Consider the following 13,570-nt stretch of genomic DNA (forward strand, 5'->3'; position numbering starts at 1 on the left):
CATTATTGTGACCACACAGTCTGTTTTACAATGTCTGCCAAGGTGATAATATGTACTTAAATTAAAGTCATTAAAGTAGTTAAAGTAATAAAGTAGTTAAATTAGCTCTTTGGTGATATACAGTTGAGGAAATAAGTATTGAATGCGTCAACATTTTTTTCACTAAATATATTTCCAATGAGGCTATTCACATGAAATTTTCACCAGACATTGGTACTAACTCAAGAAATCCGGAAATATGAAGAATTCACAACATTAAAGTCCATAAATAAAGTTATGTGTAATAAAGTGGAATGACAGGAAAAAAAGAAAAGCAGTTCTCCAAGGCAAGGTAAGGCAGGGAACCAGCTGAGATCATTAAGTAATTATCCCTCCTATCTGTGCAAATTAATATCAGTTGCATTAGTAAATTGATGGTCTATAAAAAGGCTTTTCATTACCAATGTATCACATCAGAAACATCTCATGATGATTAAAAGCAAAGAGCTCTCCCATGACCTTCAGATCCTTATTGTTGCGAAACATTGATGGAATCGGATACAGGCGTATTTGCTGAATCTTCCAGTAAGCACCACTGGGAAGCAACATCACTCCATCATCAACCGGCCACGCACAGAAGCTCCTCGCAAGATTTCTGACCAGGGAGTCAGAAGAATAGTCAGAAGAGTAGCCCAAGAGCCAAGGAAAGTGCTCCAGAAACACTTGGAGGCAGCAGGTGCCCTCGTCACAGAGAAAACAATAGGCAATGCACGCCACTGCTCACACTCACCCCGCAAGACTCCATTACTAATGAAAAGGCACCTCGAAGCTCGTTTAAAGTTTGCTACAACTCATTTGGATAGTCCTATTAAATACTGGGAGAGTGTAGTCTGGTCAGACGAGAGCAAAATTGAACTTTTTGGCTGTCATACTACACATCATGTTTAGAAAAGAAATGGCACTGCATATCACCCTAAAAATACTATACCAACAGTGAAGTTTGGAGGTGGAAGCATCATGGTGTGGGGCTGTTTTTAATCACATGGTACTGCCAGACTTCATATAATTGAAGGAACAATGAATGGAGCCCTTTCCCGAGAGATTCCTGAGAAGAATCTACTGCCATCCACCAGAATGATGAAGATGAGATGTGCATGGACCTTCAATCAGAACAACGATCCAAAACATGCAGCAAAGGAAACTCTCAATTGATTTCAGAGAAAACAATCAGGACGTTAGAATGGCCCAGTCAACCACCTGACTTGAATCCAATTGAACAAGGTTTAAAGACAATATGTTTAGAAGAATGGGACAAAATACCTGAATACTGTGGCCGATTAATTTATTCATACAGTAAACACCTTGAAGCTGTCATTACAAACAAAGGCTTCTCCACTAAGTATTCAATAAATTCCAGTTAGCATGTTCAATACTTTTTTTGCAGTGTCATTCAACTTTATTAACTTAATTTATGGACTTTAAAGTTGTGAATTCTTTATATTTTCGGATTTCTTGAGTTAATACCGATGTCTGGTGAAAATTTCATGTGAATAGCCTCATTGGAAATATATTTACAAAAAAAAATGTTGACTTGTCCAATACTTATTTCCCCCACTGTAGCCTTTTTTGTGATTTTTTTTTATTTTTATACATTTGAGCCCCTGCCACTGAAGAACTGTCTGCATGTCCCTGTTCCTGTGCATGTTCTCCGTCTATCTATGTGGGTTTTCTCTGGGTTGTCTGGTTTTCTCCACCTCCCAAAGTGTGTGTGTGTGTGTGTGTGTGTGTGTGTGTGTGTTTGTATGTGTGTTTGTATGTAACATGTATGTAAGTGGCGTCCTGCAATGAATTGGTGTTCCATCCAGGGTGTATTCCTGCCTTTCGCCCCAGTGTTCCTTGAATAATCCCCGGATCCCCTGTGACCCTAACCAGGATAAAGCCATAACCAGTGCTGTAAGAATGAATGAAATGATGAAAAGACATTTTAGGATTCTGCTCTACTGACTTGTGTGTGATTAAAATTTTTTGGAATTGCTTAGTAGGTTGCATTATGGGTATTATTACCCCCCCCCCCCCCCCCCTACACAAACACACACTTTTTTTTCTTTCTTTCTTTTTTTTAAATAAACTTTTTGGGAAATATTTCTGTAAAATTAGTGAAGCTCCTGTGCTGATGTTACAGGTTAAGCTCGTGCTCTTCAGCAGCGAGGATGCCTCCGTGACGTCATCGCAGTTTTCCAGCCACACGCAGAGGGGGAGCGAGTGTAGGCTATTAAATCCGGGCGGAGTGTGAACATGTGAACACATGAGAAAACTGTGCAGAGAACGCACCGAGCACAGCATCGTCTTCAATCGGTAAGCAGCTCTTAAATAAACAAATGAGGTAATCTTTGTTGCACGTTTTGGCAATTTAGCAAATTGACATGAGTACGCTTGCGATATGCGTTTATTTCTGGATGCAGTTTTGAGTAAAACAGATAATAATAATAAAAACTAAAGATAGTAATAATAATAATAATAATAATAATAATAATAATAATAATAATAAAATCAAAGATATTGCATTTAAGGCGACGTTACTGTTTGCGTATGCATCCACAGTGCAGAAGAACGTAAAAATTCATTGAAATACAAACTGTAATGAATAATTCCTTTTATTTTTGGAATATTTTGCACATAGCAGATTGCAAAATGAAAAACACTTTATTTGCCATGATTTTAAGAGCTGTAGTATAAGTTAGGTTTGGTTAGGATAAGTTCAGGTCAAGTAGATTTTATTGTCATTATAGCATTCTCAAAAAAAGGAAACAGTGGCTATTGTAGCCATCAATAGCTGCAAATTAATGTTGAGAAATAAATCTGTGCAAAATATCAGAATGTAAACATCATATCTGTAAGGATATGAGTGCAATGCAGGTGTAAGGTATGATAGCACTGCAGCAAACTGTAATCAGACTGTAAATATTACTAATAAGCAGAATTACACGTTGTCTTGTGTAGGATGTTGTTTTGGAAAGCAGCGGTCTGGTGAATATGAGGATGAAGCGCCCTCTGCTGCTGTTGCTGCACCTTATGCTGGAGAGTCAGGCGCTGCGTTACTCCAACAGTTACTACTATCAGGACTTATCACCTGATGGCAACGGAAACGGAGAGAGTATGTCTGCTTGTTATTTTACATTATGATACTTGTATCTATTAATAATATTTCAGTTTTTGTTTTTTTTGCAGCTTCCAACTTAAATTAATTATAGAGTGCATCCGGAGAGTATTCACAGCGCTTCACTTTTTCCACATATTGTTATGTTACAGCCTTATTCCAAAATGGATTAAATTCATTATTTTCCTCAAAATTCTACAAACAATACCCCATAATGACAACGCGAAAGAAGTTTGTTTGAAATCTTTGCAAATATATTAAAAATAAAAAACAACAAAAAAGCACATCTGCATAAGTATTCACAGTCTTTGCCATGACACTCAAAATTGAGGTCAGGTGCATCGTGTTTCCACAGATCATCCTTGAGATGTTTCTACAACTTGATTGGAGTCCACCTGTGGTAAATTCAGTTGATTGGACATGATTTGGAAAGGCACACACCTGTCTATATAAGGTCCCACAGTTAACAATGCATGTCAGAGCACATACCAAGCCATGAAGTCCAAGGAACTGTCTGTAGACCTCCGAGACAGAATTGTATCGAGGCACAGATCTGGGGAAGGATACAAAAACGTTTCTGCAGCATTGAAGGTTCCAATGAGCACAGTGGCCTCCATCATCCATAAATGGAAGAAGTTTGTAACCACCAGGACTCTTCCTAGGGCTGGCCGCCTGGCCAAACTGAGCAATCGGAGGAGAAGGGCCTTAGTCAGGGAGGTGACCAAAAACCTGATGGTCACTCTGACAGAGCTCCAGCGTGTCTCTGTGGAGAGAGGAGAACCTTCCAGAAGAACAACGATCTCTTCAGCACTTCACCAATCAGGCCTGTATGGTTGAGTGGCCAGACGGAAGCCACTCCTCAGTAAATGTCACATGATAGCCGGCCTGGAGTTTGCCAAAAGGCACCTGAAGGACTCTCAGACCAAGACCAAGACAAAGATTGAACTCTTTGGCCTGAATGGCAAGCGTCATGTCTGGAGGAAACCAGGCACCACTCATCAACTGGCCAATACCATCTCTACAGTGAAGCATGGTGGTGGCAGCATCATGCTGTGGGGATGTTTTTCAGCGGCAGGAGCTGGGAGACTAGTCAGGATTGAGGGAAAGATGAATGCAGCAACGCACAGAGACATCCTTGTTGGAAACCTGCTCCAGAGGTCTCTGGACCTCAGACTGGGGCAAAGGTTCATCTTCCAACAGGACAATGACCCTAAGCACACAGCCAAGATAACGAAGGAGTGCCTACAGGACAACTCTGTGAATGTCTTTGAGTGGCCCAGCCAGAGCCCAGACTTGAACCCGATTGAACATTGGAGAGATCTGAAAATGGCTGTGCACCGATGCTCCCCATCCAACCTGATGGAGCTTGAGAGGTCCTGCAAAGAAGAATATGAGAAACTGCCCAAGCCAAGCTTGTAGCATCATACTCAAAAAGATTTGAAGCTGTAATTGGTGCCAAAGGTGCTTCAACAAAGTATTGAGCAAAGGCTGTGAATACTTATGTAAATGTGCTTTTTTTGTTTTTAATAAATTTTCAAAGATTTCAAACAATCTTCTTTCACATTGTCATTATGGGGTATTGTTTGTAGAATTTTGAGGAAAATAATGAATTTAACCCATTTTGTAATAAGGCTGTAACATAACAAAATGTGGAAAAAGTGAAGCGCTGTGAATACTTTCTGGATGCACTATATTTACTACTTGCAGATATTCACTTTTGTCTTATATAATAGCTTTTTGGACCTTACTAACACTCCCCAACCTTCCCTAGTATACTTCAGTGGTGTGCGTCTTCACGTGGAATCTCCTCAAACTTTGGTGTCTGCTGTACAAGGAGGCAATGTGACTCTTCCATGTGTGTACCGGTATGAGCCGGAGGTCAGTGCACCTCGCAAGACGAGGGTGAAGTGGTTCTGGCAGCCGAACACAGGTGAAACCAAAGAGATGCACGTCATAGTGGCTTTTGGGTCCCGACACAGGAGTTACGGCGACTTCCGGGGTCGCGTGCGTCTGCGCCGGAGTGCTCCAGGCGATGCGTCTCTGGTCATCAACCCGCTGCTGAGCGACGACACTGGGCGCTACCGCTGTGAGATTATAGACGGCCTGGAGGACGAGAGCATCACCGTGGAGCTTCAGTTTCGGGGTGACGTAATCATCTGTAAAACACATTTGGAACATAAACTATGTGGCCATTTTTCTAGGCGTTGGGTATACTTCATTGCATCTGCGCTTATTGACCATTTTTAAGGTGCACCAACCATATAAATCGCTTTGTAGGTATATAGTTACTGATTAGACCATTTGTAGTTATACTTAAAGGAAATGTTCACCCTGAAAGACATTAAATGTATTTATTTCACAAATATTTGTGATTTCCTTAGTGATTTTGGTGCTGTATTTTCTTTATTTCAGAGAGATGTTGGTGGTTCTGGGCTGCACTGATGTCACAGGGCGACATTGTAGTGCAGTTACAATGGTGTACAATATTTTCTCCCTAAATTGGCCTTGGCCAGTTCTCTCACACCGGTCAGCATTCCCCTATCATGCGACAGCTACCAGCTAGGGTGGGTGAAGGCTAATACTTGTTTCCTCCAAGACACATGAAGCCAGCCAACTGTTGTATCAGTGCATCAGGGCAGTGTAACACTCTCAGAGAGTGCTATCCACTCACTTCTGCATACACGAGCTCACAGACACCCACTATTAGCTATTGTTGCTGTGATTGACAGGGAGAGAGTGTGCCATTCTTCCCACCCAGAGCAGGGCCAGTTTTGCTCTTGTTGGACTCCCAGCCACAGTGACATTGTTGGGAACTGAGCTCAAGATCTCCAGATAACAGGGCAAATGCTTTTCTGTTGCACCACTTGGGAGCCACAATAGGAGAACATGTTTAAATGATCTCAAACTTAAGTGATAACAGTAATATTTTAAAAGCACAGAACAAAAGCTACTTTTCTCACTCACCATTTTCCAGTTATGTCATATTAGTGAGAAAGCCACTGTAGAATTAATGGAGACAGCAAACATTGGAGTAAGAATTCCAAAATGCAGCTCTTCGATGCAGTTGCCTTAAGTTAAGTGGAGGCTAGGCTTGAAAGCTAGCAATCTTGGAGATGACAAGCATGATGGCGTTGATTGAGGATGGCGGTATTAGAATGAAAGCTTTGGAACCAGTTGTGTTTGAGCAGAGATTGCAGATGTAAAGATGAGAGAGTTAGACAGACTAAAGGACTAAAGCTGTCCTGTATCCCTCCTTTTAGTTAGAGATGAAGAGAAGGCTAATACCCAGTTCCACCACTTTCATCGAGCAGCAAAAAGTGAAAATAGACCAACATGTTGATGAAAGAATTCCATTATTTAATCTTTTAATTTGATATTTTCCACTAACTATCACACACTGGATATAAATCTGGATATTTATCAATATTCAATACTCAAAGTTGATTTTAGTGACATGGTAGTGAGTGTTGTGGTGGTAAGAGTGTATCAGGAATGTGGTGGTCCATGGTACAAATGGTGGTCCCTTTCCATTTCCATTGATGACAGACTGTGCATAGCAACAGATGGGCTACAATCAGTAATTATATACCTACAATTGCACCTACATGGTAGGTTTAACTGAAAAAATTTTTTGTTGCTCATGGTAGATGTATGTAATGATGTGGCCACTGTGTGTTTTTTATTTGGACTTTGCTGAAGTACTATTTTGTCCCATATTCAAGTGTTTATATCGTAAATTCTAAAGACAATACCTGCTTGTAGTTTTGTGACAGACACTGTTTTAGGACAGTTGATTTGCATTTTGCTACAGATACATCACCTCTCCACAATGTAACTATATATCCATGACTTGAAAATACTGGAAAATTCTGAGCTATCATTTTGTATCAACAAATGTTAGTATGTACCTGTGTAAATGTAATGTTTTTAACATGACCTGAACTCATCTCAGTTTGGTTGCCTCCCACAGGTATAGTGTTCCCATATTACTCTCCCATGGGTCGCTACCAGTTTAACTTCCAGGAAGCCAAAGAGGCATGTGAGGAGCAGGGTGCTTGTCTGGCCACCTTTGAGCAGCTGTTTGCAGCCTGGGAGGAAGAAAAGCTTGATTGGTGCAATGCTGGCTGGCTGGCTGATGGGACAGCACAGTACCCTGTATCAGTGCCTCGAGATGCCTGTGGTGGTACAGACCTGGCACCGGGCGTCAGGAGTTACGGCGTACGCCACAAATCCATCGACCGATTTGATGCATTCTGCTTCACTTCTTCAATCAAAGGTGATCACTTTGCTTTACCTCTTACAACTGTACAAATGGCATTATAATACACACTCACCATTTACTTTATCAGGAACACCTGCACACCTGTTCATGCAATTATACAATCAGCCAGTCATATGTGTTCCACTCCTATCAGCCAAGAACAGGAATCTGAGGCTACGGTGGGCACAGGTTCACTGAAAGTAGACAGTTGAATATTGGTAAAGCATCACCTCAAACCAATCTGACCTCAAAGGTTATTGTGTGCAAAAATGACAGGAGATCAGCAATTCTGGAATACTCAAACTATCCCATCTGGTACCAACAACCACGGTCAAAGTCATAGTGGCCATTTTTTCCCATTTCTTATGCTTGACATGAACATTAACTGAAGCTCTTGACCTGCATGTTTTCATACATTTGCGCTGCTGTTACAATTAAGTGGCCAGTAAGTGTATAAAATTATGTAATATACATTCTTAGAAAAATGGGGTTCATCAAGGGTTCCTTAAGGATTCAGTCAATAATTAAGTGTTCTTAGCTTCTACTTGGAACTTTGTCTGATAAGGAAACACTGTTCATCACCCAATACACATACTAATTATAAACCTTGACTTTAATATTTCTTTTACCTGCAAAAATCATCTGAGCAGTAGACAAGTACTGAGTTTGGAAAAGGATTCTAATAGTAGCTTGAAAAGAAAATGCTGAGAGGATTTCCATACTGTAAAAACACCAACGGGTGTTGTAGAATTCCAAGGGAGCATTTGATTCATTACAGCTGTGACAAAATGACCTGTCTCCACTGTGTTATAAGGGCTGAACCGGAGAGTCAAATGCAGTTCTGATGAAGCCAGCAGATCATGCATACCAAATACACGCTGGCCTTCAATGATTACAGAAATACAACTGGCCTTGGTTTTGATCTCTAAAATTCTCATGAGTCTCAGTCTTCAAAGACAAAAGCATTCTCAGATTGTCTCTAAGGAATTGTCTCTGGTTTGTAGCTCTTCCTGAACTGATTAGTCTAATGTTAACACATCATTAGAGCTTTGACAAGCAATCCATTTTAAAGCTCAGGAGTTGTGTGTTTTGGACATGGTCAATGACAGAATTCACTTTATTACAAATGATGGCTTGACTCTCATGTCTTTGATAGACTACAGCTGCACATTTTTACTATGTAAGGTACACAAATAAGTATATATTTATAATTAATTAATGCTGTCAAAATGATGAAATAATACATGCACTAATCCTTAGCATATAATGGAAATAATGAAGCACAGGCATTAACACACAACTAAATCATATATGAATACCCATAATAATGATAATAGTCAATTATTAACAGATTTCTGTAAATGAGCATTGTGACTTACAGTATTAATAAAAAATCATTTACTTGGGACAATTCACAATTCAAAGCACCACTAAAAAGTTGCCACTTAATTGGCATGGGGTTATTAAAATGGATGTGCTGACAATCTCACTAGAGGTTCAATAAATTCATTCCAGCACACGGTTATTATAATAGTAAGATATAAGGGTATTTGTCCCTTAAAGTTGTGTGCAGAGTTGATGTAAGAACACTATATGCATTATAGACCATATACAGTGAGGGGAAAAAAAGTATTTGATCCCCTGCTGATTTTGTACGTTTGCCCACTGACAAAGAAATGATCATTCTATAATTTTAATGGTAGTTGTATTTGAACAGTGAGAGACAGAATAACAACAAAAAAATCCAGAAAAACGCACGTCAAAAATGTTATAAATTGATTTGCATTTTAATGAGGGAAATAAGTATTTGACCCCTCTGCAAAACATGACTTAGTACTTGGTTTAAAAACCCTTGTTGGTAATCACAGAGGTCAGACGTTTCTTGTAGTTGGCCACCAGGTTTGCACACATCTCAGGAGGGATTTTGTCCCACTCCTCTTTGCAGATCTTCTCCAAATCATTAAGGTTTCGAGGCTGACGTTTGGCAACTCGAACCTTCAGCTCTCTCCACAGATTTTCTATGGGATTTAGGTCTGGAGACTGCCTAGGTCACTCCAGGACCTTAATGTGCTTCTTCTTGAGCCACTCCTTTGTTGCCTTGGCCGTGTGTTTTGGGTCATTGTCATGCTGGAATATCCATCCACGACCCATTTTCAATGCCCTGTCTGAGGGAAGGAGGTTTTCACCCAAGATTTGACAGTACATGGCCCCGTCCATCGTCCCTTCATGCGGTGAAGTTGTCCTGTCCCCTTAGCAGAAAAAAAACCCCAAAGCATAATGTTTTCACCTCCATGTTTGACGGTGAGGATGGTGTTCCAGGGGTCATAGGCAGCATTCCTCCTCCTCCAAACACGGCGAGTTGAGTTGATGCCAAAGAGCTCCATTTTGGTCTCATCTGACCTCAACACTTTCACCCAGTTGTCCTCTGAATCATTCAGATGTTCATTGGCAAACTTCAGACGGGCATGTATATGTGCTTTCTTGAGCAGCGGACCTTGCGGGCGCTGCAGGATTTCAGTCCTTCACGGCGTAGTGTGTTACCAATTGTTTTCTTGGTTACTATGGTCCCAGCTGCCTTGAGATCATTGACAAGATCCTCCCGTGTAGTTCTGGGCTGATTCCTCACTGTTCTCATGATCAATGCAACTCCACGAGGTGAGATCTTGCATGGAGCCCCAGGCCGAGGGAGATTGACAGTTCTTTTGTGCTCCTTCCATTTGCGAATAATCGCACCAACTGTTGTCCCCTTCTCACCAAGCTGCTTGGCAATGGTCTTGTAGCCCATTCCAGACTTGTGTAGGTCTACAATCTTGTCCCTGACATCCTTGGAGAGCTCTTTGGTCTTGGCCATGGTGGAGAGTTTGGAATCTGATTGATTGATTGCTTCTGTGGACAAGTGTCTTTTATACAGGTAACAAACTGATATTAGGAGCACTCCCTTTAACAGTGTGCTCCTAATCTCAGCTCGTTACCTGTATAAAAGACACCTGGGAGCCAGAAATCTTTCTGATTGAGAGGGGGTCAAATACTTTTTTCCCTCATTAAAATGCAAATTAATTTATAACATTTTTGACGTGCGTTTTTCTGGATTTTTTTGTTGTCATTCTGTCTCTCACTGTTCAAATACAACTACCATTAAAATTATAGACTGATCATTTCTTTGTCAGTGGGCAAACGTACAAAATCAGCAGGGGATCAAATACTTTTTTCCCTCACTGTACGCTATATTCAATAAAAACTTGTGTTTTTATACCACAGGTAAAAATGCAACTATATATCGATTTCATTTGAATTTGTACCAGGATAAGTTGAGAATTGAGGGTAATTATTGTAGCCTATAATTTGGTTAACCTACCTTTTTTTCCAGACAGACTCTTCATAATGTAAATGATCTTTATTAATACTGTGAGTTATTGTATTAATTAATAGATTATAGAAAATTTAACAAGACCTTAATACTATTACCTAACTACATACCTAACTTTTATCTAACTATTACCATTATGTAAAGAATATAATGTAATAAAATTATGTAATATATTATAATAAAGGTAGACCTTATAATAAGTTACAATATTACCAACTCACCTCAGAAGTTCTTGAAGTTGCTCCGAATGGCTGTATTTGAAGTTAACAGTGCAACCTTTGCTTTAATGACTGACAAAAAAGGAATTGAATGATTGTTCTGTTCCTGATTTCAGGTGAAGTTTACTTCCTGCAGCACCAGCTCAAGCTGAACTTCTCTGAGGCAGTGGAGGAGTGTGCACAGGATGGTGCTCAGATTGCTAAAGTGGGTCAGCTGTACGCAGCATGGAGGTTTGCAGGGTTAGATCAGTGTGATGCTGGGTGGTTGGCTGATGGCAGTGTGCGTTATCCCATCATCAAACCCAGAGCCAACTGCGGCCCACCTGATCCTGGTGTACGGAGCTTCGGCTTCCTGCCCCAGCATTTAAAATATGGAGTTTACTGTCACAAAGTCAGATGGTAAGATTCTGACACAACTGTGGTCATCAATTTAAAATTCAGTCAACACAAATGTGAATTCTGGCAGATGATATATGGTTTGATGATTCATCTTCTAATTTCTGTAATACAAATGAAGGGTGTCTGAGCTGTTCCTGTGAATCTGCAATCAGTTTAGTTTTGATTAAATGGACTGATTTGGATTCCACTATTACATTTTCTGATTTTATAAACAGGTTCATCAAAAAAAATTAGAATATTGAGGAAAAGTTCTTTTTTTCCGTAATTTAATTCAAAAAGTAGAACTTTCGTGTATTCTAGATTCATTACACATAAAGAGAAATATTTCAAGCCTTTTTTTTTTGTTTTATTCTTGATGATTACGGCATACAGCTCATGGAAATCAAAAATCCAGCATCTCAAAATATTAGAATAAAGAATTTATAATACACAAATGTCAACCTTCTGAAAAGTATGTTAATTTATGCACTCAGTATTTGGTCGAGGCTCCTTTTGCACGAATTAATGCATCAATGTAGCGTGGCATGGAGGCAATCATCCTGTAGCACTGCTGAGGTGTTAAGGAATCCAAGGTTCCTTTGATAGCGGCTTTCAGCTCGTCTGTATTGTTAGGACTGCTGTCTCTCATTGGTTGCTTCTCTATGGGGTTCAGGTCAGGCGAGTTGGCTGGCCAATCAAGCACAGTAATACCATGGTCAGCAAACCAGTTACTAGTAGTTTTGGAACTGTGGGCAGGTGCCAAGTCATGCTGGAAAAGGAAATCAGCATCTTCATAAAGCTTGTCAGCAGATGGAAGCATGAAGTGCTCTAAAATCTCCTGGTAGACACTGCATTGACTCTCGACTTGAGAAAACACAGTGGACCAACACCAGCAGATGACATGGCACTCCAAATCATCACTGACTGTGGAAACTTCACACTGGACTTCAAGCAACTTGGATTCTGTGCCTTTCCACTCTTCCTCCTGCCTCTGGGACCTTGATTTCTAAATTAAATGCAAAATTTACTTTCATCTGAAAAGAGGACTTTGGACCACTGCGCAATGGTCCAGTTCTTTTTAAAGGCCAAGGAAACCTTTGCATGTGTTGAGTTTTTAGCTGATTAGAGCTCTTCTCAGGTCGACATTTCTGTATTAAAAATTCTTTATTCAAATATTTTGAGATACTGGATTTTTGATTTCCATGAGCTGTAAGCCGTAATCATCGAGATTAAAACAAAAAAAGGCTCGAAATATTTCACTTAATGTGTAATGAATCTAGAATATATGAACATTCCACTTTTTGAATTAAATTATGGGGGGAAAAGAACTTTTCCACGATATTCCATTTTTTTTTAGCTGCACCTGTATGTAGAATTAAGCATTAAAGTATCACTCAGGGAATAGGTCTGCAAAAACTGCCCTTGGTAAATTCTCTCACATCAACTAAATCAATGGACATTCATTGTATAATACATACAATGTGTTCTACCATCACATGTACTACAGCCATGTACTATATGTGCATATATAAACTATTTACATTAAATTTCACATACATATAGATGCAACAAAGCAAACTATAATGGAAGTTAACCCCCCCCCCCCCCACACCCCCAAAGTTCTGTGATATATTTTTGCTCAAATGACTGAAAGCTTTGCATATGTAGTATCCTACGTACATATAGTGTTTAATTTCACTAATTGTGTTTATGCCATAGTCCATGCATGTTTACAGTCTATCTTGTTTAAAAACAACAACAACTTGCTGTTGTTTTATTGTCTTATTAACTATCATTTTAGATAATAAATGTTTTTTCCCCTTAAAACCTTTTTATAGTATTGATTGTTAATCATATTTTATTCATTTACTCGTTATATATAACATGGCATGATGGTGTAGTGTGTACCATTCCTACTACACAGCTCCAGGGTGTCTGGCTTGATCCTGAGCTCAGGTTACCCCTTTTATTTTATTTATTTATTTTTTTTATTTTTTTACTGATTTTACCATATTCTCCTTGTGTCTGCGTGGGTTTCTTCAGGGTTTTCTGGTTCCCTCCTGCTGTACAAAAACATGCTGGTAGGTGGATTGGCTACTCTAGGTATGAATGAGTGTGTAACTGTATGTGTGTACATGAGATGAGGTAACCTGAGATGGATTGGCATCCCATTCAAGGTGTATTCCCACCTCACATTTAGAATTCCTGGG

General features: G+C 39.7%; 1 protein-coding gene across 1 annotated transcript; it reads left to right on the forward strand.

Annotated features, from left to right (window-relative positions):
* The first annotated feature begins 2,244 nt into the window (after positions 1-2,244).
* On the forward strand, positions 2,245-13,187 carry hapln3 (hyaluronan and proteoglycan link protein 3). Its single transcript, XM_017473970.3, has 5 exons — positions 2,245-2,334; positions 2,980-3,133; positions 4,908-5,279; positions 7,107-7,412; positions 11,099-13,187. The coding sequence occupies exons 2-5, from the start codon at positions 3,013-3,015 to the stop codon at positions 11,383-11,385; spliced, it is 1,086 nt and encodes a 361-aa protein (XP_017329459.1). The 5' UTR covers positions 2,245-2,334; positions 2,980-3,012; the 3' UTR covers positions 11,386-13,187.
* The last annotated feature ends 383 nt before the right edge of the window (positions 13,188-13,570 follow it).

This window comes from Ictalurus punctatus, chromosome 8 (assembly GCF_001660625.3).
Source record: "Ictalurus punctatus breed USDA103 chromosome 8, Coco_2.0, whole genome shotgun sequence".
NCBI lineage: Eukaryota > Metazoa > Chordata > Actinopteri > Siluriformes > Ictaluridae > Ictalurus > Ictalurus punctatus.